General features: G+C 43.2%; 2 protein-coding genes across 7 annotated transcripts in view; one reads left to right on the forward strand and one right to left on the reverse strand.

Annotated features, from left to right (window-relative positions):
* ints8 (integrator complex subunit 8) overlaps positions 1 to 6639 on the forward strand; it is a 166891-nt gene extending 160252 nt beyond the window's left edge. For all 5 annotated transcript variants that reach the window (XM_070894311.1, XM_070894333.1, XM_070894326.1 and 2 more), the window contains one exon: positions 6049 to 6639. In XM_070894311.1, coding sequence (XP_070750412.1) covers positions 6049 to 6165 — 117 coding nt within the window. In that variant the 3' untranslated portion in view covers positions 6166 to 6639. The remainder of the gene's footprint in view (positions 1 to 6048) is intronic.
* ccne2 (cyclin E2) overlaps positions 6438 to 26560 on the reverse strand; it is a 35464-nt gene continuing 15341 nt past the window's right edge. For both annotated transcript variants that reach the window (XM_070894356.1, XM_070894362.1), the window contains exons 9-12: positions 18176 to 18310; positions 17140 to 17251; positions 13685 to 13842; positions 6438 to 7914 (exon numbers count right to left, since the gene is read on the reverse strand). In XM_070894356.1, coding sequence (XP_070750457.1) covers positions 7798 to 7914; positions 13685 to 13842; positions 17140 to 17251; positions 18176 to 18310 — 522 coding nt within the window. In that variant the 3' untranslated portion in view covers positions 6438 to 7797. The remainder of the gene's footprint in view (positions 7915 to 13684; positions 13843 to 17139; positions 17252 to 18175; positions 18311 to 26560) is intronic.

A 26560-nucleotide genomic window follows, 5' to 3' on the forward strand; every position in this document is an offset into this window, starting at 1 on the left:
GGCACAGCCTCAAAATACGGGGGAGCCAATTTAAAACCGAGTTGAGAAGGAATTTCTTCTCCCAGAGGGTTGTGAATCTGTGGAATTCTCTGTCCAGGGAAGCAGTTGAGGCTAGCTCATTGAATGTATTCAAATCACAGATAGATAGATTTTTAACCAATAAGGGAATTAAGGGTTATGGGGAGCGAGCGGGTAAGTGGAGCTGAGTCCACAGCCAGATCAGCCATGATCTTGTTGAGTGGCGGAGCAGGCTCGAGGGGCTGGATGGCCTACTCCTGTTCCTAATTCTTATGTTCTTATGTTCTAAGTCCACCCTGCAGTCTCTTAGCATCCTCCTCACAGCTCACACCGCCACTCAGCTTAGTGTCATCTGCAAACTTGGAGATATTACACTTAGTTCCTTCATCTAAATCATTGATGTATATTGTAAATAGCTGGGGTCCTAGCACTGACCCCTGCGGCACCCCACGAGTCACTGCCTGCCATTCTGAAAAGGACCCGTTTATCCCGACTCTCTGCTTCTTGTCTGCCAACCAGTTCTCTATCCACGTCAATACATTACCTCCAAATACCATGTGCTTTAATTTTGCACACCAATCTCTTGTCAAAAGCCTTTTGAAAGTCCAAATACACCACATTCACTAGTTCTCCCTTGTCCACTCTACCAGTTCATCCTCAAAAAATTCTGGAAGATTTGTCAAGCATGATTTCCCTTTCATAAATCCATGCTGACTTGGACCGATTCTGTCACTGCTTTGCAAATGCGCTGCTATTTCATCTTTAATAATTGATTCCAACATTTTCCCCACTACCGATGTCAGGCTAACCGGTTTATAATTCCCTGTTTTCTCTCTCCCTCCTTTTTTAAAAGGTGGGTTACATTAGCTACCCTTCAGTCGATAGGAACTGATCCAGAGTCGATCGACTGTTGGAAAATGACCATCAGTGCATCCACTATTTCTAGGGCCACTTCCTTAAGTACTCTGGGATGCAGACTATCAGGCCCTGGGGATTTATCGGCCTTCAATCCCATCAATTTCCCTAACAAATTTCCTGACTAATAAGGATTTCCTTCAATTCCTCCTTCTCGCTAGACCCTCTGTCCCCTAGTATTTCCGGAAAGTTATTCGTGTCTTCCTTCGTGAAGACAGAATCAAAGTATTTGTTCAATTGCTCTGCCATTTCTTTGTTCCCCATTATAAATTCACATGATTCTGACTGCAAGGTCCCTACGTTTTCTGTTTCATGCACAAGTACCCCCAAGTCCCACTGTACTGCAGCACTTTGCAATCTTTCTGCATTTAAATAGTAACTTGCTCTTTGATTTTTTTCTGCCAAAGTGCATGACCTCACACTTTCCAACATTATACTCCATCTGCCAAATTTTTGCCCACTCACTTAGCCTATGTCCTTTTGCAGATTTTTTGTGTCCTCACATATTGCTTTTCCTCCCATCTTTGTATCGTCAGCAAACTTGGCTATGTTACACTCAGTCCCTTCTTCCAAGTCATTAATATAAATTGTAACTAGTTGGGGTCCCAGCACTAGTTACTGATCCCTACTAGTTACTGATTGCTAACCCGAGAATGAACCATTTATCCCTACTGTTAGGGGGCCTATAGACTATGCACACCAAGGTCAGAATGGGAGTGGAGTGGAGAATTAAAGTGACAGACAACTGGAAGCGGGGTTACGCTTGTGGACTGAATGGAGATGTGCTGCAAAGTGGTTGCCCAATCTGCGTTTGGTCTCCCCACTGTAGAGGAGACTGCATCGTGAGCACCGATTAATTTACTAAATTGCAAAAAGTATAAGTAAATTGCTGTTTCACCTGGAAGGAATGTTTGGGCCCCTAAACGGTGGGAAGGAAGAAGCTAAAAGGGCAGGTGCTGCACCTCCAGCGCTTGCACAGGTAGGTGCCATGGGAAGGGGAGGGCATGTTCGGGATGATTGAGGAGTGCACCTGGGTGTCGTGGAGGGAACAGTCCTTTCGGAATGCTGGGAGGGGAAGATATGTTTGACAGTGGGATCATGCTGGAGATAGCGGAAATGATGGAGAGTGATCGTTGAATGTGGAGACTGGCGGGGTGAAAGGTGAGGACAAGGGAAACCTTATTGTGGTTCTTAGAGAGAAGGGAAGGGGCCAGAGCATTAGTGCACAAACTGGAACAGGCACGATCGAAGGCCATGTCAACCATGGTTGGAGGAATCCTAGGTTGATGAAAAAGGAAGACATATCGGAAGCACTAGAATGGAAGGTGGCATCATCAAAACAGATGCGACGGAGAAACTTCCCCTCCCTCCCAGAACCACGATAAGGTTTCCCTTGTCCTCACCTTTCATCCCACCAGTCTCCACATTCAACGATCATTCTCTGTCATTTCCGCTATCTCCAGCATGATCCCACCGCCAAACATATCTTCCCCTCCCAGCATTCCAAAAGGACTGTTCCCTCCACAACACCCAGATGCACTCCTCAATCATCCCGAACATGCCCTCCCCTTCCCATGGCACCTACCTGTGCAAGCGCTGGAGATGCAACACCTGCCCTTTTAGTTGAATAGAGTCCTTACAGGAAGTAGGGTGGGAGGAAGTGTAGTCCAGGTGTTCCCCAAGGATCAGTATTGGGTCCACTATTTTTAATTGTTATAAACGACCTAGACTCTGGTGTAGGGAGCAGCATTATAAAGTTTGCAGATGATACAAAAGTTGGCAACGTAGCATATAGTGATGAGGATAGTTGCAGACTTCAGGATGATGTTGACAGGATGGTAAAATGTGCAGAAGCATGGCAGATTTTTTTTATTCATTCATGGGATGTGGGGTGTTACTGGCTAGGCCAGCATTTATTGCCCATTTTTAATTGCCCTTGAGAAGATGGTGGTAAGCTGCCTTCTTGAACTGCTGCAATCCATGTAGTGAAGGTATACAACAGTGCTGTTCCAGGATTTTAACCCAGCGATGATAAAAGGAACAGTAATATATTTCCAAGTCAGGGTGGCGTGTGACTTGGAGGGGAACTTGAGGTGATGGTGTTCCCATGTGCCTCTTGACGTTGTCCTTCTCGGTAGTAGAAATCATGGGTTTGGGAGGTGCTGTCGAAGAAGTCTTGGCGAGTTGCTGAGTGCATTTTGTAGATGGTACACCCAGCAAGACAGTGTGTCAGTGGTGGAAGGAGTGGATGGGGTGCCACTCAAGTGGGCTGCTTTGTTCTGGATGTTGTTGCGCTTCATTCATCAAGGCAAGTAATACTCTGCTTTTCTAAAATTTTTCTATCAAAGTGGATAACTTTACATTTCGCCACATTATATTCCATTTGCCATGTTCTTGCCCATTCACTCAGCCTGTGTATATCCCCCTGAAGTCTCTCTGCATCCTTCACACAACTTCGATTCCTACCTAGCTTTGTATCATCAGAAAACTTGAATATATTATATTTGGTCCCCTCATCCAAATCATTGATATAGATTGTGAATAGCACCGATCCTTGCGGCACCCTATTAGTTACAGCCTGCCAAGCCGAAAATGACCCATTTATTCCTACTCTGTTTTTTGTCTGTTAACCAATCCTCAATCCATGCTATTATATTACCCCAATCCCATGGGCCCTAATTTTGCTCAATAACCTGTTGTGTGGCACCTTATCGAGTGCCTTCTAAAAATCCAAATACACCACATCCACTGCCCCCCCCCCTCTTATCTATTCTGCTAGTTACAACCTCAAAAAACTCTTAACAAATTTGTCAAACATGATTTTCTTTTCATAAATCCATGTTGATTGTGCCCAATCCTATTATTTTGTAAGTACCGTGTTACCACGTCCTTAAAAGATTCGAGCATTTTCCGACTACTGATATCAGACTAACTGGTCTGTCGTTCCCCGTTTTCTCACTCCCTCCTTTCTTGAATAGCGGGGTTACATTAGCTACCTTCCAATCTGCGGGAACCATTCACGAATCTATGGAAGATGACAACCAATGCATCCATTATCTCTATAGCCACCTCTTTCAATATCCTAGGATGCAGGCCATCGGGTCCAGGGGATTTATCGGCATTCAGTCCCATTAATTTCTCCAGTACTATTTTTTTTACTAATACTAATTTCTTTCAGTTTTTCATTCTTCCTAGTCCCTGGGGGCTGGACTTTCAGCTAATTTGCACTTTGTTTAGCGCCCCAGCAGGGCATTAAATACTGTTTTGGGGCGTTTCTTTCAGCTCTTCATTCTCGTTAAACCCTTGGGACACCACTATTTCCGGGAGGTTTTTCACTGTCTTCCATGAAAACAGATACAAAGTACAGGCAACTCTCGATTATTCGGGGTCCTCGGGGATCGGGCTATTCTGGGTAAACGATGTTGCCGCTAGGGCGAGTGCACATACTTGCCGAGAATGTTTGGGTTCCAAATTTATACTTTAATGTTTTTCTGCTTCTGTGCACTCCAGGATGGGATTGTCCACCTCTTCATTTTAATATACAGTGAAGAGACCCATCTTATACTGTGTCTACTTTTACTTAAAATGGCCAGTCTAAAGGCTTCAACGAGACTCGGCTTTACTTATCCCTGAGGCTGGCGGCACCTTCAGTGATACATGAGGATGGGTCGCAGTATGAGCGGACAGACTGTCCAGGTCCGAGTTAATTTGATTGACGAGTTTGATTGAAAGTTTTATAAATGGATAAATCGGAATTAAGAAGGGAGCCGTGTGCATAGGCTTGACTCCTGAACTGCGTGCCATCCCTAGTCATATTTCATTACTGGTTGGATCCATGCTTAGCACACAAGCTTAGTAAGTACAAATGTTGCTCTACAACGATTCCTTTAAGGTTGAGACAGCATTAAACTTTATTATAAAATAAAGCCCTTCCTGTGTAGTGATAATGCTGTGTGCCAGTGTAGGACTGTGTGTGGGGTGGGTTTAATGGTCGTGTGCAACTGTACACGGGACCTCCGTTAGATCCGTATATGGATAATCGAGAGTTGCCCGTATTTGTTTAATGTCTCTGCCATTTCCTTATTGCGCATTATCATTTCTCCTGTCTCTGCCTCTAATGTTTTACTTACACTAATCTCTTCCTATTTATATACCTATAGAAATGTTTACAATCTGTTTTTGTCTCTTGCTAATTTACTCTTGTATTCCTTTTTCTATTAATTTCTTGGTCTTCCTTGGCTGAATTCTAAAATCCTCCCTATGGCAACATTATAAGCCTCTTCCTTTGATCTAATACTATCTTTAACTTCTGGGATAGCCACGGTTGGACCACTTCCTGTGGGGTTTGAGTGCCTTAAAGGAATGTATATTTATTGTAAATGTATTAATTAAAGTGCTAGCCATTGCTTGACTATCATACCAACGTAGTTTCAAGACCTCAGTTTCGGATTTATCTAAATCACTTTCAAACTTAAAAGTCTCAGATCAGCAGAGAAAATTGAATATTTTGCACAATAGAATCAGTCAATAGTCCCAATACCACTCAGGCATTCAATATCAATACTCAGTCTGGATCTATTTCTCTGCCATGTGTATTTTTGTTTTTCAACCTTTTTAAACTTTAAATACTTCACTCAAATAAGTTTTGGGGACCTTAACTAACTTTAGTGCCCATGAGCACAAAGCAAAACCCAGAATTTACTAATGGTCTGTGAAATAGAATTATCACCTCTGTGCACTAGATGTGCTTTTGGTCAGGCTTGGATCCTGCTCTGCATCAATCCTTCATACTATACCTCAAAAAAGTTCGTTTCATAGAAAAATTTATACACCTACTTCATGCACACAAATCAACAGCATTTAAACTTATTTCCTTCAGTTGAAGCTTTATCAAATTAATAATTCTACATCCAAGAATTATTTTTAAATTTGCTTTGACATTGCAAATTTAAAATGTCCTGTAAGTATGCCTCCATTGTGCCGATGTACAATGATAAATGAGTTTCTTGCAGTGAGGCTGAAATAACCTGAGCATCATTCACCACGCTGTTATCTGCTGTTTGATGATACAGCATCTTTACATTTTTCTTGTTCCTTTTTAAAAATCTTTCCTAGATCAAAGCAATTGGCCAATCTGAGCTCAACTCAAGTAACCCCGAAGAGGTTTTACATCTAGCAGCCCAGAAGAGGAAAAAGAAGTTCCTACAAGCCATGGCAAAACTTTACTTTTAACACCATAAGTTAGGTGCAAACTCTGGAAATATCCATAGGTAATATGTTCAGAAGATTTGCTATAATTTCTTTTCGTATTTATGAATATTTGGCTGGAGCAAGTTTGTTTAAGCAGTATTTGAAAGAAAAATGTTTTCTTGGTCAGTATGAAACATGGTTTTGCTTTTAGCTGGTGATTTTCTTTCCATAGTATTTCTGTCTGCAAAGTAGATGTGAAAAAATGCAAATTAAACAGTTCAATTTCAAATTTTTAAAAATTTAATTTCACAGCACCGAGTATTTTTTTTCCATAGTACTGGTCTTAACGCATGTAAAGATATCCAACTGGTATGTAGCTTACACTTTGTTATTTTCTTATTTGAAAATATTGTATTTTTATAGTGGTGTTGGATAGCTATGCAGCAGTAGCCATGTAATATCCTGTACATTTTTACAATGCTATTTACAGTAATACATTAAATTCATGTAGGTTTCTCTTTGGCAGTGAGATTTCATTTTTTTCAGTTGTATAATCCAGCTCGGTGAGGCATGAATTGCTATGAACTGCTTAAAGTTTATATACTAACTATATAACATCTTACTGTACATGGTCCCATTTAGACTACAGTATATACAAATCAAAGCCCAAACTAAGAACTCCCCGCTCACTATCTGCACATGTTTGCAGATTAAGGCTCCGTCAGTAAGAGATCATTGCACCATTTGATCATCTGCTTAGTTTAAGACCCAGGATTTAACCACCCTGAAAGAGGAAAACAGCACCAGTGCAGGTCCAAATACCATAAGCCCTGCATGTAAAAAAATAAAGTACAAACTGTTCACACTATGTACAGTTAACTACAGTGCCTGCATGCATAAAATGGTTTCAAGTTCCTTCTATAAAATCATGGAATGTGGCAGAAAAGTAGATTTCCTTATGGTTTGCCTATAATTACTGATATTGCATGTAAGTGAGCATGTGTGTCATTCAGTGGTAGTTTAAGATAGTAGGTAAAGACATCCATCAGTGATGAATGGAGTTCATCTACATTTGTAACTGTTAAATATTGGGAATAGAAGATAGATGAAAGCTAGTATGTTGCAGAATGTATTTCCCCACACCATTGTAAACTTGAAGGGGAAATGTGGTCCCTCATTGTTTTAATCATGTTCTCATCTACAGCAGTTGAGTTTCATGCAACTTTCTGATAATCACATCTTTACTGGTCTTCCCACTCCAGAACACAATTAAATAGGCATGCACATTTCTTTCTGAATAAAACCACTGTATTTAAATGGATTGGCACAAGCTGCCTTTCTTCTTGTGTATCTGAACTGAAAATCTGTCTCATCAATAGACTTCACTGGCTTGTTAAAAAAGTACACATTTCCCTGCCCCCAAATAGTCCCAATACATTGGTCTCTTAGGCAGAAGCAAAGTGTTGTTTTGGAGCCAGCTCCTAGCTTGCTCACTTTTTAAAACAAATCCAAAACACTACATGATGCATTGTAGTTTTTTTTTCTAAAATTAAAACTTTGGTCTGCAAAAGTTTCCAGATGCATCTCATGGCAGTAATACAATCCCCTGCTCACATGAATTAATTCCAGTTATCTGGCAGTTTCTATCCCCTCTCTTCCAGCAAATTCACTCGTTCAGTATGTTGAGCTAGACAATGGTTTTTCGGTGCTTTTAGGTGGAGTCAAGATCCCTCCTATGGATATGGGAGATAGCCTTGCTGTACACTCTCTTTTCCTGATATGTACCTCATCCTAAAAACAAAACAAGTTAGTTGTAGGCTTTTAGAATAAGCATAGATAGCATTTACATCAAGGGTGAAACAACAATTTAATAATCTGTGAATGCAAAAATTGAGCAATCTCTATCATTGTAAAGCTAGCAAAAATGAAAAAAAAGGATTATGGGTGGTAAACAAATTAGAATTATTTTCACTAGAAAGGTTGCAATGCCAACTCTTGCAGATTAATTGCAAGACACAATTTTTTATGAGACTTAAATTGGGCGTTGCGCGCGCGCCCCCGCCCCCCCCCCCCCCCGGGAATGATGCTGGGCAGTACTCAAATTGGTTCGGCAGCTATTCGTCAGAGACCGGCCACTCTGGCTACAATGCCTCCTCAGGGCGGTGAGTGGATCTTTGGAGCCGACAAACCCTTGCACACAGCTTTCAAATCAACAAGTGGTGAGAACACTTGTGTGCATTTTCTAAATACTCACCACGCTGGTGGGGGGAAAAAAAGTTCTCAACTTCCCTCTAATGTTTCTACCAATTACTTTAAATCTATGCCTTCTGTTTATTAACCTCTCTGTTAAGAGAAATAGGTCCATCCTATCCACTATCTAGACCCCTCATAATACACCTCAATGAAGTCTCCCTCAGCCGCCTCTGTTCCGAAGAAAACTACCCCAGCCAATCTAATCTTTCCTCAGCTAAAGTTCTCCAGTCCTGGCAACATTCTCAAATCTCCTCATACTCTCCTAATGCAATCGCATCTTTCTTGTAATGTGGTGACCAGAACTGTATGCAGTACTCAAACTATGGCCTAACTCGTGTTTTATGTAGTTCCAGCATAACCTCCCTGCTCTTGTATTCTATGCGTTGGCTAATATAGGAAAGTATCTGGTATGCCTTCTTAACCGGCTACCTTCAGGGATATGTGAACATGCACTTCAAGGTCCCTCTGTTCTTCTATATTTCTCAGTATTCTACCGTTTATTATGTATTTCCTTGCCTGGTTATTCCTCCCCAAATGCATTACCTCAGTTCTCCGGATTGAATTCCATTTGTCACTTTTCTGCCCACTGAACCAGTCCATCGATATCTTCCTCGCTCAACCACACGGCCAAATTTTGTATCATCTGCAAATTTCTTAATTATGCCCCCTACATTGAAGTCTAAATCATTGATGTATACCACAAAAATGGACTAGGAATTAAGCCCTGCAGAACCCCACTGGAAACAGCCTTCCAGTCACAAATACCAGTCAACCATTACCCTTTGCTTCCTGCCACTGAGCCAGTTTTGGATCCAACTTACCCCTTTCCCTTGGACCCCCATGGGCTTTACTTTTCTGACCAGTCTGCCATGTGGGACCTTGTAAAAACCCTTGCTAAAATCCATATACACTACATCAAACACACTACCCTAATCGTTCGTCCCTCAAAAAATTCAATCAAGTTAGTCAGACATGACCTTCCCTTAACAAATCCATGCTGACTGTCCTTGATTAATCCATGTCTTTCCAAATGAAGATTTATCCTGTCCCTCAGAATTTTTCCCAATAATTTGCCCACCACGGAGGTTAAGCTGATTGGCCTGTAATTACTTGGCCTTTCTTCCTTTTTTGTAAAAAAACACAGAACATTAGCAGCCCTTCACACCTGTAGCCAGAGAGGATTGGAAAATGACAGTCAGCACCTCTGCCATTTCCTCCCAACACTTGGCTGCAATTTATCTACTTTTTAAGATGCTAAACCCCTTAATACTTTCTCACTGTTTATCTTGCCCAATATTTCACACTCCACCTCCTTAACTACAATGTCTGCATTGTCCTCTTGAAGACAGATGCAAAGTATTTAAGAACCATATCCACATCTTCCACCTCCACACAATGGTTACCTTTTTAGTCTCCAATAGCCCCTACTCTTCAGTTATTCTCTTGCTCTTTAAGTATTTATAAAATATCTTTGGGTTTTCCTTGACATTTTTTCTCATGCTTTCCTAATTTCCTTTTTAATTTCACTTACTATACTCCTAGGCTTTCTGCAGTATATAGCTCTCGATATCTGATAAGCTGTTCTTTTTTGCCTTATCCTACCTTTTATGCCCCTTGATATCCAAAGGGCTCTAGATTTGGGAGTCCTACCCTTTTTCTTCGTGGGAACATATTTGCACTGAACTCCTCGCCATCTCCTTGAATGTCTCCCACTGATTTACCTTCAAGTAGTTGTTTCAGTCCACTTTTGCAAAACCACATCTCAGCTTAGTAAAATTGGCCTTTTCCCAATTGAGAATTTTTTACTCCTGGTCTATCTTTGTCCTTTTCTAGAACTACACTAAATTTTATTGAATTATAATCACTACCATCAAAATGCTCTCCTACTGATGTCCAAAATAAGTCAGGAGTCCCCATTCTCAAGTGGCCAATGTCAGCCTCAGTAAAGTTCTAAAACTAGGGGGCATAATCTCAGGATAAGTGGTTGGCCATTTAGGACAGAGATGAGAAATTTCTTCACTCAGCAGATTGTTAATCTTTGCAATTCACAACCCCAGAGAGCTGTGAAGCACTTCGCCAGTCTCACGCAGCTCAGGACCGGCTTTTCCCAGGTTAAATTTTACGTATGTGCGAAACTGTGAATGGGCCGCACAGCCACTTGAAGGGCCTACGCACCCATTACTATCCTAGAAATCCATCTGAACAGGAGTTCGAACATCCCCAATCTTTAGTGCATGGGAGAATAACTGAATTTGAATACTGAAGATTTTACTACTAGTGATGCACTAATATACTACACAGAGGGGTATAATCCAGGAATTCCAGATGTCACCCAAGGTTCTTAGGGGCTCAACACTGGGTATTAGTGTGGTTTAGGGCAGCATAAGCAAACTGCAATCCTACCACCTCCAGAAACTGTACATCACACACCAAAATAATCCATGGTTTCTACATCGTTTTTTGCTTCACCTGGTTAGCGAAATAGAACAGCAGAAACAATGAACTGTTGTTCAACTTCCTTCCAGACATTAGACTACTCTTTGGTCTCCATGCTGACTTTGAACTACTCAGAACACCATAATGGTCATGGCCATTTATGATCCTGGAGTTCTGTGACTTCCTGAGAGCTGCCCTATTCATTTTCCACTGTATCTTCCGGCTTGCCATACTGTAGACATTGCATCACATCACATTACAAGCTTTCTCCTCCTGTACTAGCATAGCCACCTCTGGCGTAGACCAGAAAGAGTGGTGCAGGACAATACTCAGTAGGGTTGGTATTTTGAAAATATTGGATCAAGTGGGCTGAAGAGTCTTGTGATTTTAGGCAAACAAAAGCAGAGTTTAATAAACAGAGGTCGAATAAATATCCTTGTTGGTTTCTGGCTGGCCACAAACCATCAGGGCAGCTCAAGACTTTCTTCTACTTATTCTTTTGTTAACTCCAGACTTGACTATTCCAATGTTCTTCCACCCTGTTTGTTTATTTTATCCAAGATTCTGCTGCCCATATCCTAAACTCATACCAAGTCCTATTCACCCATCCCCCTGTACATTAGCTCCTCATCCAGCAACAGCTCAGATTTAAAATTTTCATCTTTTGTGATCAAATCCCTTCGTGGCTTTGCCCCTCCCTAACTCTAACCTCCCCCACTCCAATTCTGGCCTCTTCTCCATCTCCAATTTCCTTCAACCCATCATTGGTGGCTGTACCTTTTAGTTGTCTAGCCCCAACCTCTAGAATCCCCTCTCCAAACCTCTCTGCCTTTTTAAAGATGCTACCTACCTCCTTGACCAAGCTACTGGCCACGTGATACTTATGTGGCTTTTTTGTCTGAACACTCCCATGAAGTGCCTAGGGACGCTGAATCGTAGAATGGTTGCAGCACACAAAGCATACGGGATCCTGGACTTCATAAATAGAGGAATACAGTACAAAAGCAAGGAAATTATGAAGCACCTTTGTAAAACACTGGTTCAGCCTCAACAGGAGTATTCTGTCCAATTCTGGGCACTGCACTTTAGGGGATGTGAGGCCTTAAAGAGTGCAGAAATGATGTACAAGAATGGTTCCAGGGATAAGGTACTTCAGTTAGGTGGAGAGACTGGAGATGCTGGGGTTGTTTCCTTCGAGCAGAGAAGGTTTAGAGGAGATTAGATAGGTGTTCAAAATCATGAAGGATCGCAGGGTCAGGCCAGCGATTGCGGGAGTCAGCAGCAAGGGAGGTCTTCAATTTGTTCATGGCAGAGTTCCGCGCATGCACCACCCGGTGGCCGGGAATGGTTCTGAATGGTGGTTCCAGATAAGGGAGGTTCAACCTGAAGGAAAACATTTTGTAGGGCTACAGAGAAAGGGCAGGGGTTTGAGACTATCTTAAGTGCTCTGGCAGCGAGACGGCACTGGCTCAACAGGCTGAATGGTCTCCTACTGTGCTGTAACAATTCTATGGGCCCAAGTTTCCACATGATTTGCACCTGATTTTTAGGAGCAACTGGTGGAGAATGACTATCTTAGAAATCGCAATTCTCCACATTTTTGTTCTGCAGTTCTAGTCAGTTAGAACAGTTTCACTTTGGAACAGAATTTTTTCTTCAAAAGGGGGCGTGTCCAGCCACTGACACCTGATTTCAAAGTTTCCACAGTGAAAACGTACTCCAAACTAACTGAGAATGGAGCAAGTGAAGATTTTTGTAGAACTGAAAAAACCTTGTCTACACATTAAAAAATCAGGCGCAGGTTACAAATTAGGCGTAGGGAACGAGGTGGGGGGGGGGGTGGAAAGGGAAGTCATTAATAAATCCTTATTTATACTTATACAAATAAATCCAACCTGAATAAACATAAGCAAAGAAAAAATTAAATAAACCATCTTCCTACCTGTGTGAAAGTGCTTCAGTCAGCTCAGCGGTGTGGTGTCGTTCCCGCGAACGGGAGGGAGGGAGGGGCAGTAAGCAGGCAGCAAGCAGCCTTCCACTTGAGGTGGAAGCCTTACAGTCAGCTCAGCGGTGTGGCGTCATTCCCGCGAACGGGAGGGAGGGACAGTCGGGCAGTAAGCAGGCATTTGTGCAGCCTTCCACTTGAGGTGGAAGCCTTACAGTCAGCTCAGTGGTGTGGTGTCGTTCCCACGAACGGGAGGGAGGGAGGGAGGGAGGAGGCAGCCGTTCCCAACGGGGGGTGGGGAAGGAGGCAGTGAGAAGGCTGCAGGAAGCCTCAGAAGTTGAGCAGCCATTGCCGACGGCGGCGGGGGGGGGTGGGAAAAGAGGCCGTCGGGATACGGCTGCCTCAACTTCTGAGGCTTCCTGCAGCTTTCTCACTGCTGCAAGAAGCCTCAGTGCTGATCATAGAAGGGCAATGTGCTTTTATTAAAAAATGTTCAAAAATTAAACAACTACAAAGAACTACAAAAATGGCCGACTGCCAATGTTTCCTTCACACTGCGCGTGCGCGAACGCTCCAACGCGCACGCGCAGGGTTGCCGGCACGAAAAAAAACTAATTTAAATGGTACCCGCCCTCTCCCACTTACAAAATCGGCGCGAGTGGTAGGCTCCGCCCCCCTGGGCGCCGCGCCAAGCAGACATGGAGCTGCAGGGCGCTCCAGAATCGCGTGTTTTTTTTCAGGCGCCGTTTTTGGCGTGAAAAACGGGCGCCCAGCTCGGAGGGGTGCCCGTTTTGTAGCGTGTGGAAACTTGGGGCCTATGATTCTACATCACTACTAAACCAGCTCAAGGGAAAAGGGATAATGTCCTTAGATGATTTTTCACCCTCCCCACCCCAAGAGTAGGTAATTTAAGTTAAAATTACTCACCAGCATGTCCAGGTACTTTGTATGCGTCTGGATGTTATGCCTGTCCTCATCTGCCACTTGCTTGAAATCTTTTAATTTTAATGGATCGCCTTCACTCAGTGTCTTAGCAAAAGGGACCATCCAGTTAAAACATGTAGAAATGCACTCCCATTCCAGACCTAGATACACAGCAAGGCAGTCAGAACAGAACATTTAGAAGTGCATAAATTAACCAGTTTATGTATCTCCAACAATCAAAATTAAAAGCTTTTTGGTGCCATTGGGGCAAATCAAACCCTTGTGAATACACAACAGCAAGTAAATTATAATTTTAAACGGAGTCCCTCCATTGTGGGTAGTATTAAGCAATAGAAAGGTTATGAGTTAAGTTCAAAACAATTCAACTGAAGCACAATAACTCAGGTACTGATATAAAATACATTTTAAAACTTTACACTAAGTTTTGCAGGAAATATATAAAAATGGACATGTTATTGATGGTTCACCATAAGCTCAGTATTTGAAATGCTTTAGCACAATTCCTTAAACTGACTGAAATCAATATCTATAAATATTAAAACTAAAAGCAAAATTGAAGTCAATTCAATTTTATCAAGCTATGCCATTGTATCACTACTGCATGATTGTTTTGAGGTTGGGGCAAAATGTTATATGGATGAGTATTTATAAATTAAGTTCAAACAGAATATCAAATGTAATTAAGTATACTGGGCCAAGAGGGGGCAAATGTTGACCTGCATGCAGTGCTAGATATCCCAAGCTCCGCTCATTTAAATACATTTTTCACATCCCCTGTGCACACCAGACCAGGTGCTGGGAGTAGGTTGATGGAAGGGACAGAATTTCTATCAAAACTGTGTGTCTGTGAAATGCACCCAGGCAAACTTTCAGCTCTTTCATCATAAGTAACATCATATTTACTAGTATAGGCATATGGTACACAACAGCTCTAATGGCACCCAGCAGAGTGGCACAGCACCTCTATTAGAAGGGAATCCTGTCATATGAACATGTTCCTTTTCCGATTCTATAGGAATTGCCCCACTAACTCGCAGGCCCAATTGCCAGCAAACAACTTAGCATCTTGCAGCCACCCATGTTATCACTTCACTGGGTTCAGGCACCAGCCTAGTTACATTGGACCCAGGGGATTTACAAAATCAGGTGTGGGAGGGAATGCAGTGAAGCATTGAGCCAGATCAAAGAAAAGCAATTTGAGGTGGCAACAAAAGAAAAGGAACCAGATGACTGGAATGGCTGGTGAACTGAATGCATACATGGGATTAGGACTAGTGTTCATGTAGGGGATAAACAAACAGACTGGATGGGCTGAACAGCCAGTTTTCATATGATATTTATGCAATTCTCTCCAACAACTCAGGTCCTTCCTCAGCTGCAGGGGCCAGAAAATGGCACACTGAGGTCTGCACACAGAACAAGATTGCTATCTGAGCACTCGTGCTGCAAGTCATTTGATCATGTGCAAAGCATCCTGCATGATGCGTTGGCAAGTTTGGTGAAGTTAACGGCAGACATCTGCAAGATGCCCAAGACCATGATGGAGCATATGGCATCCCTTGCCATGAGTAGCAGAGATCCAAAGTACTTAGTTTCTCCCATGAATGTTCTGATTTGACTACAGAGACTTCGGTCACCTGCACTGTAGTCTGATTCAAGATTCAACTGGAAAATCCTGAAATAGAGCTTCACATTCCTCATTGCTGGCCAGCGGTCTGTTCAGATGCAGATCCCTGGATATGCTCAGTGACCAGTAGTTTGGGGGGAGTAGGGGGTGTTTGGAGTAGGCATAGTTAAGGCTGTTGTCTCGAATCTTCTTCTAAATCTCAGAGTCAGAGAAACAAAAAAGTTCCTATCCTCCGAGATAGTTACTGAAAGTACAATTGCAACTGGCAGCAATAGGCTGGTAGGAAAGGAGAGAAATTTTTTTTAAAGTACAAGCGTGCTTATCAAAAACACAAACGCAGTGAAAAACTAATTCCTACTGCACAGCAAAAGTAGACCACCAGGCCAAATCGGATTCCGCTGCATCCACCTGTGACTCAAGAGCCTGACCCTCCCAAGCCATTATGGGCACCCACAGTTGGCAGAAGAAAGCCAAAAAAAAAAGGGGGGAAAAAAAATAACAGGAAATCCACCCAGGCGCTAAAGCAGTAGCACATTTTTTTTAAAGATGCAATTGGCAAGATCGGCTCCTCTTACGTTGGATAGAATTGCATAGATATTACAAAATGGAATCCAGCCTTTCGGCCCAACTAGTCTATGTTTGTGTTTATCCTCTACATGAACACTAGTCCTAATCCCATGTACGCGCTCAGTAATGCAGCCGTTGTTTTTCTGGGATGTATTAATCCAAACTCCTGACCTGGAAACCCCCAATGGGTGCCATTTCCATCACTTCACTGACATAGGCTCAACACTTAGAACATCCCCAGCAGAGAAAGGAATTTGTCATTGGCAGCTACCTAGAAAGAACTGGCATGTATATAGCTTACAATCATATTCTCAGGATACACCAAAGCACATTACATACAATGAATGACTTGAAGTAGTCGCTTATGTCGGAAAAATTTACAATTAAATAAGTTTACATGAGATATACGCCTTTAATTAGTCTCTCATGCTTAGTGGGTGAGGTCGCATTGTACATTTGAGGTCCTGCCAGAGTAGACCGAGATTAGCAGTCAGGTTAGATTCAAACCTAGTGTACATGTCAAATATACCACCCTCTGCATTGTGCCCATTGTATGCCTATGGAACCAGATTCTCACATTTAGATTATTTACCCCATTTATATTGCAACTGTTAGGGCTGAACACTAAACGGTAGGTGGCTGGGTACCACCATCATTTCACTTCAGGGAACTAGGTTCTAATGTAGCTCAGAACAGTTGGATAAAGTTATTCTGTTTAATGCAAAATGGGTTTGGACAGCTTTGACCTGGTTCCTAATTACAAACACATGACCAATGATGGACTGGGAATAAAAAACCTTTTGGTCAATCCAGTCAGTTCCACACAACTGCAGTGCATCACACTACATACGCTCCCCACCCCACCAGAAAACCAATGTAATCTCCAGGGAGAGGCAACATCAGATTAAAAACCCAGGCCAATTAGGGGGAGTGGGGAGAAAATCTGGCAAGTGTGTGAGCCCCTTAGGCGATTGAAATTAGTCTGATCACTTTGGCCCGATTAATATTACTGTACATACCTTTAATACGAGGTGATCTCCACCCCAAACAGAAACAGGTATTGCTCTTGCTGAAGCTTTCAAACTTCCTGTAATTTGCGCTCACTGACTCAGACACTACCTGGATGGTAGGTGTGTAAATGGAGTGCTCTTCTGATGCTGGGGTTGGAGAATTACACACAATGGAACCTAAAGTTGCTCTTATGCAATCAACTATACATGTCAAGCAGCAAGAACTTCCATACCTGAAGCTTTAAAAGTATCTTCTATAGATGTGTAGTAGCACACAGCAGCTGCCGTCAACACGCCATATGTGAAACTCAAACTCTCAACATCAAGGATACACAGATCTAAAAGCTGTACAAAAAAGTTCAAAAAGATAATGAGCAACAAGATTTGCACTATTAATGTAGAATTATTTACAAAACCTGCATTTTAAAATAGTAATCCATGCAGTGCATTTTGGCATCTTGGTTCTAAATTAAGATCAGCAAACTTAAAAAATAGACATCATTGCAATATAATGTTATCACTGGTAAATCTCTTTAAAATAAAAAGCTCCTGATTCAAGGTGGGATTTCAAGCGGACGAGGATTTTCCATAAAACAAAACGACAGTGAAACACACGATGCTTCAGAAAAGGGATGGGGTATAATGGGCGCAGAGCAAGAATTGGGAGAAAATTTGAGGGAGGCGAGCAAAGGCACGTTTGAAGAGATAGGTTTTGAGGAAACTTTTGACAGCATGGTTGGGTGGGCTATGATATCTCCAGGCTCTGCCATGGATGGTGGAGCCAGGAGAGAGAGGAAAGGGAAGGATTCAGATGTAGTAGATCAGAGTCAAACTGGGAACTAGGGTTGGAGGCTAGAGAGAGTGCATACCCGGTCACTCCACCTTTTAGCCCAATTTGCAGCAGCATTGGCAGGCCTAAAGATTTGGGTGGGGGGGCGCGGGAAGAGAACTATTTCATCCGGAAACATCAGGGCTACTTCAGTTAAAGCCACCCAGTGATGCTATCCACATCACTGAACTATTGCTTAGTAAAATGCAACTTATTTTCAGCAAAATCATAGTTTAAAAAAAAAAGTAAAGTAATGAAATCGAGAGTACAGAATTAAATAAAAATAGTGACAAGATTCCCCAAAGTGTTCATTGATGGCCATTTATGTAGTAACTTCACGTTTTAAATAATTTTGCCCATACAGCAGTTACTGGGTGTAAACAGATTCTCAGGAATTGTAATCTGCAATATTGCCACAATTCTGAAAATTAATTAATTACCTGAGCAATCTGTATAAAGGTGTCTTGAGAATACTGAGGCAGAGACATGTTGGGTATTTCTTTTAAACATACTATTTGAAGATAAAGGTTCAACCAGCAAATGGTAGTTACTGGACACAGCTGCCAATTTAAGGCCTAAAGAAAGAGAAATATACTTAAATATCAGATAGTACAAGCTAATAATTTGTAATGTTGTCAGCACTCTCTTCCTAGCATTTTTGTTCTATTGATGCAATTGCAAAATTAGATGGTAGATCCTTACAGGGGTTTGATGTAGTTTCCTCTTTTCCAAGAAAAAAAAATACTACCTGAAAGTTAGTTAAATGGTCCAATTCACAAAGAAAAATACAAATAAGGGAAGCCATTCAACCCTTCCATGAAAACCTATGGTTCCTCCATCACAGTATCCAACTGCATCTTGAATGGTTCAGAGTTTTTGCCTTCACTCAGAAGGCTATCCCAGGTATTAATCACTGTGAAGACCTGCTTGCTGACATCAGTCTTCAACTTGCATTTAACTAGTTTGTATCTACATTTCCCCTACATAGAATCATAGAAGGATACAGCACAGAAGGAGGCCATTCAACCCATGGTGCCTGTGCCAGCTCTTTGGAAGAACTATCCAATTAGCCCTACTCCCCTGCTCCGCCAGAGGGAAAAATACAAGTCACTGTGGCAACACCCTCGCTCCAAACACTGGCACCTGCTCGACTACGTCATCGTCCAAGCCAGGGATCGCAAAGATGTGCGCATCATCCGCGCCATGACAGGAGCTGACGACTGCTGGACGGACCATCGCCTAATCCGATCCATCATCAATATAAACATAGCCCCAAAGCAGAAGGGACAGCAGAAGCAATGCAGCAAAAAGTTAATGTCGGGGCACTTAAAGACTCAGCTAAGAGAGCCCTGTACATCCAGCGCCTCACAGCTAATCTGGTGTGCCTTGATGACCCCAAGATGCTGAATGCCCACAGCGCTTGGTCTGCCCTCCATGTCTCCATAACCAGTGCCTGTGAAGAGACACTTGGTTACTCAACCAGAAAACACCAGGAATGGTTTGATGAAAATGATCAGGAGATCCAAGAACTAATAGATCGTAAGCGCGGAGCATTTCTGAGCCTCAAGCAACAACCCAACTCAGCAGCTCCAAAGCAACGTTACAGACGGCTCAAGGCAGAGGTCCAACAAAAAACCCGGGACCTAAAGAACAGGTGGTGGATAGTGAAAGCACAGGTTTACAACAACTGGCCGACAGCCATGATATGCGAGGATTCTTCATTGCAGTCAAGGCCACCTACGGTCCAAACTCTCAAGACCCCACCCCACTCCCGGCCAAGAACGGGGCACAACGAACATGATCTTTGCAGCGCGACAGCTGCAGGAAAAATGCATGGAGCAGTGCAAGCCCTTATGCATGGCCTTTTTCGATCATACAAAGGTCTTTGACACTGTCAACATGCGAGAGCTTATGGAGCGTCCTCTTCCATTTTGCATGCCCCCAAAAGTTTGTCAACATCCTTCACCTACTCCACGACAATGAGGCTGTGATTCTTACCAGTGGTTCCATTACAGACCCAATCCACGTCTGGACCGGGGTCAAATAGGGTTGAGTCATCACTCCAACCCTCTTCTCAATCTTCCTCGCTGCCATGCTCCACCTCAGTCAACAAGCTCACTGCTGGAGTGGAACTAAACTACAGAACCAGTGGGAAGTTGTTTAACCAATGCCGCCTTCAGGCTAGATCCAAGATCACCCCAACCTCGGTCGTTGAGCTGCAGTACGCAGACGACGCCTGCGTCTGCGCACATTCTGAGACTGAATTCCAGGATATAATCGATGTATTCACCGAGGCATATAAAAGCATGGGCCTTACATTTAACATCCGTAAGACAAAGATCCTCCACCAGCCTGTCCTCGCCGCACAGCACTGTCCCCCAGTCATCAAGATTCACGGCGCGGCCCTCGACAACGTGGACCATTTCTCATACCTCGGGAGCCTTTTATCAACAAAGGCAGACATTGATGCGGAGATTCAACATCGCCTCCAGTGCAGCCTTTGGCCGCCTGAGCAAAAGAGTGTTCCAAGACCAGACCTTCAAATCTACCACCAAGCTCATGGTCTACAGGACTGTAGTAATACCCGCCCTCCTGTATGGATCAGAGGCATGGACAATGTACAGTAGACACCTCAAGTTGCTGGAGATATATCACCAACGATGTCTCCGCAAGATTCTGCAAATCCCCTGGGAGGACAGGTGCACCAACATCAGTGTCCTCGCCCAGTCTAACATCCTGAAGCACTGACCACACTCGATGAACTTCGCTGGGCAGGCCACACAGTTCACATGCCAGACACGAGGCTCCCTAAGCAATTGCTCTATGTGGAGCTGCTTTACAGCAAACGAGCCAAAGGTGGGCAGCAGAAATGTTACAAGGACATCCTCGAAGCCCTGGTAAAGTGCAACATCGTCACTGATACTTGGGAGCCCCTGGCCGAAGACCGCCCTAGGTGGAGAAAGTGCATCCGGGAGGGCGTTGAGCTCTTCGAATCTCAACGCCGCAAGCGTGAAGAGGTCAGGTACAGGCAGCGGCAAACCAGTCCCACCCACCCCTTCTCCCGACAAATGTCTGAGCCACCTGTGACAGGGTTTGTGGCTCTTGTATTGGACTGTTTAGCCACCAAAGGACTCACTTTAGGAGTGGAAGTAAGTCTTCCTCGATTCCAAGGGACTGCCTATGATGATGATGATGATGATGGATGACTCCCCTGCTCTTTCCCCATGGCCCTGTAATTTTTTTCCCCCTTCAAGTATTTACCCAATTCTCTTTTGGAAGTTACTATTGATTCTACTTTCACCAGCTTAGCAGGCAGTACATTCCAGATCACAACAACTCACTGCACAAGAAATGTTTTCTTCATGTCGCCTCTGGTTCCTTTGCCAGTTACTTTAAATCTGTCTCCTCCGGTTATCAACCCTTCTGCCACTGGAAACAGTTTCTCCTTAAACTATCAAAATCCTTCAAGATTTTGAACACCTCTATCTAATCTCCTCTAAACCTTCTCTGCTCGAAGGAAAACAACCCCAGCATCTCCAGTCTCCCCACATAACTGAAGTCCCTCATCCCTCGAACCATTCTCGTAAATCTTTTCTGCACCCTCTCCAAGGCTTTGGCATCCTCCTAAAGTGTGGTGCCCAGAACAGAACATAATACTCCAGTTGAGGCCTATCCAGTGTTTTATAAAAGTTTAGCAGAACTTCCTTACTTTTATACACCATGCCTCTACTTTTAAGGATCTCAGATGCCTTTTTAACAGCCTTCTCAACTTGTCCTGCCATCTTCAAAATCTTGTGTAGGTACAACCCCCAGGTCTTTATGTTCCTGCACCCACTTTAAATTTGTACCATTTAGCTTATATTGTCTCTCCACATTCTTCCCACCAAAATGTATCACTTCACACTTGTGTGTTAGATTTCATGTGCCTGCCATGTGTCTGCCCAATCTATACCCCCTGCTGTTATTATCCTCCTCATTGTTTACATTTCTGAGTTTCGTGTCATCTGCAAATGTTGAAATTATGCCCGTATGCTCAAGTCCAGATCATGAATATATATAAAAAAAGAGCAGTGGTCCTAATGACCCCATGATATTTCCCTCCAGTTTAATAAACAATCGTTCACCACTACTCTGCTTTCTGTCCCTTAGCCAATTTTGTATCCATGCTCCCACTGTCCCTTTAACCTCATGAGCTTTAATTTAGCAAACAGGTCTATTATGTGGCATAAAAACAAAAAATGCTGCAGATCTCAGCAGGTCAGGCAGCATCTGTGGTACTTTATCAAAGGCCTTTTGAAAGTCCATTTACACAACATCAATTGTACTATCTTCATCAACCCCCTCTGTTACTTCATCAACCCCCTCTGTTACTTCATCAAAGAACTCAATCATGATTTGCCTTCAACAAATCTGTGCAGGCTTTCGTTTATTAGCCCATACTTTGCCAAGTGCCAATAAATTTTGTCCCAGATTATTGACTCTAAAATGTTTCCCACCACTGAATTAGGCTGACTGGCCTGTGGGTTTATCGCTTCCCCTTTTTTGAAATGGGGTGTAAAATTTGGAATCTTCCAGGCATGCAACAATGGACACGGTCATGAGAAGAGACAGAATTGGACTCAGTTGTCGTGCTCACCTATGATTGATTAGCCTGCCAATACTTATTGCCCTAGTCAACAAAAATATAACCACTTGGACAAGACATTGAAAGGCTGCCAAGAATCTTGAAACTGCACCCCACAGCAGTCAGCAATTTCAGCGGAGAGAGAAAGAGGAATATTTAATTTAGATCATACATCAAGGGATCAAAGATAACACAGGTACCGTAGCATAGTGGTTATGTTACTGGACTAATAATCCAGAGAACTGCTAGCTCAAATCCCAAGGCTGTTTGAGACTTGAATTCAGTTTAAAAACTATCTGGAAATGAAAAAGCTGGTATCAGTAAAAGTGAACACAAATCTGTCAGATTGGTGCAAAAAACCAACTAGTTCAATAATATCCTTTAGGGAAGGAAACCCACTACCCAGTCTGGCATATATATGAGACTCCAGTCCCGCATTAACATGGTTGACTCTCAACTTCCCTCTGAAGTGATGTGGCAGACAGGCCCACCACCACTTTCTTAAAGCAACTAGCAATTAATGCTGGCTGTGCCCTCTCAGGTGGACATAGAAACATAGAAAATAGGTGCAGGAGTAGGCCATTTGGCCCTTCGAGGCTGCATCATTCAATAAGGTCATGGCTGATCATTCACCTCAGTACCCCTTTCCTGCTTTCTCTCCATACCACTTGATCCCTTTTGCCACAAGGGCCATATCTAACTCCCTCTAGAATATATCCAATGAACTGGCATCAACAACTCTGTGTTAAGAAATTCCACAGGTTAACAACGCTCTGAGCGAAGAAGTTTCTCCTCATCTCAGTCCTAAATGGCTTACCCTCATCTTTAGATTGTATCCCCTGGTTCTGGACTTCACTAACATCGGGAACGTTCTTCCTGAATCTAACCTGTACAGTCCCGTCAGAATTTTATATGTTTCTATGAGATCACCTCTCATCCTTCTAAACTCCAGTGAATACAGGCGCAGTCGATCCAGTCTCTCCTCATATGTCAGTCCTGCCATCCCGGGAATCAATCTGGTGAACCTTCGCTGCACTCCCTCAATAGCAAGAACGCCCTTCCTCAGATTAGGAGACCAAAACTGAACACAATATTCCAGGTGAGGCCTCACCAAGGCCCTGTACAACTGCAGTAAGACCTCCTTGCTCCTATACTCTAAACCCCTAACTATGAAGGTCAACATGCCATTTGCCTTCTTCACCATCTGCTGTACCTACATGCCAACTTTCAATGACTGATGTACCATGACACTCAGGTCTCGTTGCACATCCCCTTTTCCTAAACTGCCACCATTCAGATAATATTCTGCCTTCGTGTTTTTGCCCCCAAAGTGGATAACCTCACATTTATCCACATCTGCCATGCATTTGCCCACTCACCTAACCTGTCCAAGTCACCCTGCAGCCTCTTAGCGTCCTCCTCACAGCTCACACCGCCACTCAGTTTAGTGTCATCTGCAAACTTGGAGATATTACACTCAATTCCTTCATCCAAATCATTAATGTATATTGTAAATAGCTGGGGTCCCAGCACTGAGCCCTGCAGCACCCCACTAGTCACTGCCTGCCATTCTGAAAAGGCTCAGTTTATCCCGACTCTCTGCTTCCTGTCTGCCAACCAGTTCTCTATCCACGTCAGTACATTATCCCCAATACCATGTGCTTTGATTTTGCACACCAACCTCTTGTGTGGGACCTGGTCAAAAGCCTTTTGAAAGTCCAAATACACCACATCCACTGGTTCTCCCTTGTCCACTCTACTAATTACATCCTCAAAAAATTCCAAAAGATTTGTCAAGCATGATTTCCCCTTCATAAATCCATGCTGACTTGGACCGATCCTGTCACTGCTTTCCAAATGCGCTGTTATTTCATCTTTAATAATTGGTTCCAACATTTTCCCCACTACTGATGTCAGGCTAACCGGTCTATAATTACCCGTTTTCTCTCTCCCTCCATTTTTAAAAAGTGGTGTTACATTAGCTACCCTCCAGTCCATAGGAACTGATCCAGTCGATAGCCTGTTGGAAAATGGTCACCAATGCATCCAACTATTTCTAGGGCCACTTCCTTAAGTACTCTGGGATGCAGACTATCAGGCCCCGGGGATTTATCGGCCTTCAATCCCATCAGTTTCCCCAACACAATTTCCCGCCTAATAATGATATCCTTCAGTTCCTCCTTCTCACTAGACCCTCTGTCCCCTAGTACTTCGAGGTTATTTGTGTCTTCCTTCGTGAAGACAGAACCAAAGTATTTGTTCAACTGGTCTGCCATTTCTTTGTGCCCCATTATAAATTCGCCCGATTCTTACTGCAAGGGACCTACATTTGTCTTCACTAATCTTTTTCTCTTCACATATCTATAGAAGCTTTTGCAGTCAGTTTTTTTTAATGTTCCCAGCAAGCTGTCTCTCATACTCTATTTTCCCCTCCTAATTAAACCCTTTGTCCTCCTCTGCTAAATTCTAAATTTGAGCCACCTTCCCCGTTTTATTTTTACTCCAGACAGGGATGTACAATTGTTGAAGTTCATCCATGTGATCTTTAACTGTTTGCCATTGCCTATCCACCGTCAACCCTTTAAGTTTCATTTGCCAGTCTATTCTAGCCAATTCACGTCTCATATCATCAAAGTTACCTTTCCTTAAGTTCAGGACCCTAGGTTGTGAATTAACTGTCACTCTCCATCTTAATAGAGAATTCTACCATATTATGGTCACTCTTCCCCAAGGAGCCTTGCACAACAAGATTGCTAATTAGTCCTTTCTCATTACACATCACCCAGTCTAGGATGGCCAGCCCTCCAGTTGATTCCTCCACATGTTGGTCAAGAAAACCATCCCTAATACACTCCAGGAAATCCTCCTCCACAGTTTGGTTAGCCCAATCTATATGTAGATTAAAGTCGCCCATGATAACTGCTGTATCTTTACTACACGCATCCTTAATTTCTTGTTCAATGCTGTCCCCAACCTCACTTCTGTGCTGGGGCCCCAGCTGTTTACACTGTACATTAATGATTTAGACGAGGGGATTAAATGTAGTATCTCCAAATTTGCGGATGACACTAAGTTGGGTGGCAGTGTGAGCTGCAAGGATGATTCTATGAGGCTGCAGAGCGACTTGGATAGGTTAGGTGAGTGGGCAAATGCATGGCAGATGAAGTATAATGTGGATAAATGTGAGGTTATCCACTTTGGTGGTAAAAACAGAGAGACAGACTATTATCTGAATGGTGACAGATTAGGAAAAGGGCAGGTGCAAAGAGACCTGGGTGTCATGGTACATCAGTCATTGAAGGTTGGCATGCAGGTACAGCAGGCGGTTAAGAAAGCAAATGGCATGTTGGCCTTCATAGCGAGGGGATTTGAGTACAAGGGCAGGGAGGTGTTGCTACAATTGTACAGGGCCTTGGTGAGGCCACACCTGGAGTATTGTGTACAGTTTTGGTCTCCTAACCTGAGGAAGGACATTCTTGCTATTGAGGGAGTGCAGCGAAGGTTCACCAGACTGATTCCCGGGATGGCGGGACTGACCTATCAAGAAAGACTGGATCAACTGGGCTTGTATTCACTGGAGTTCAGAAGAATGAGAGGGGACCTCATAGAAACGTTTAAAATTCTGACGGGGTTAGACAGGTTAGATGCAGGAAGAATGTTCCCAATGTTGGGGAAGTCCAGAACCAGGAGACACAGTCTAAGGATAAGGGGGAAGCCATTTAGGACCGAGATGAGGAGGAATTTCTTCACCCAGAGAGTGGTGAACCTGTGGAATTCTCTACCACAGAAAGTTGTTGAGGCCAATTCACTAAATATATTCAAAAAGGAGTTAGATGAAGTCCTTACTACTAGGGGAATCAAGGGGTATGGTGAGAAAGCAGGAATGGGGTACTGAAGTTGCATGTTCAGCCATGAACTCATTGAATGGCGGTGCAGGCTAGAAGGGCCGAATGGCCTACTCCTGCACCTATTTTCTATGTTTCACTACTACTGTTTATACTGTATACAATCCCACTAGCGTTTTCTGCCCTTTGGTATTCCGCAGCTCCACCCATACAGATTCCACATCCTCCAAGCTAATGTCCTTCCTTACTATTGCATTAATTTCCTCTTTAACCAGCAACGCTACCCCACCTCATTTTTCTTTCTGTCTATCCTTCCTGAATGTTGAATACCCCTGGATGTTGAGTTCCCAGCCTTG

Source organism: Pristiophorus japonicus, chromosome 1 (genome assembly GCF_044704955.1).
Source record: "Pristiophorus japonicus isolate sPriJap1 chromosome 1, sPriJap1.hap1, whole genome shotgun sequence".
Lineage (NCBI taxonomy): Eukaryota > Metazoa > Chordata > Chondrichthyes > Pristiophoridae > Pristiophorus > Pristiophorus japonicus.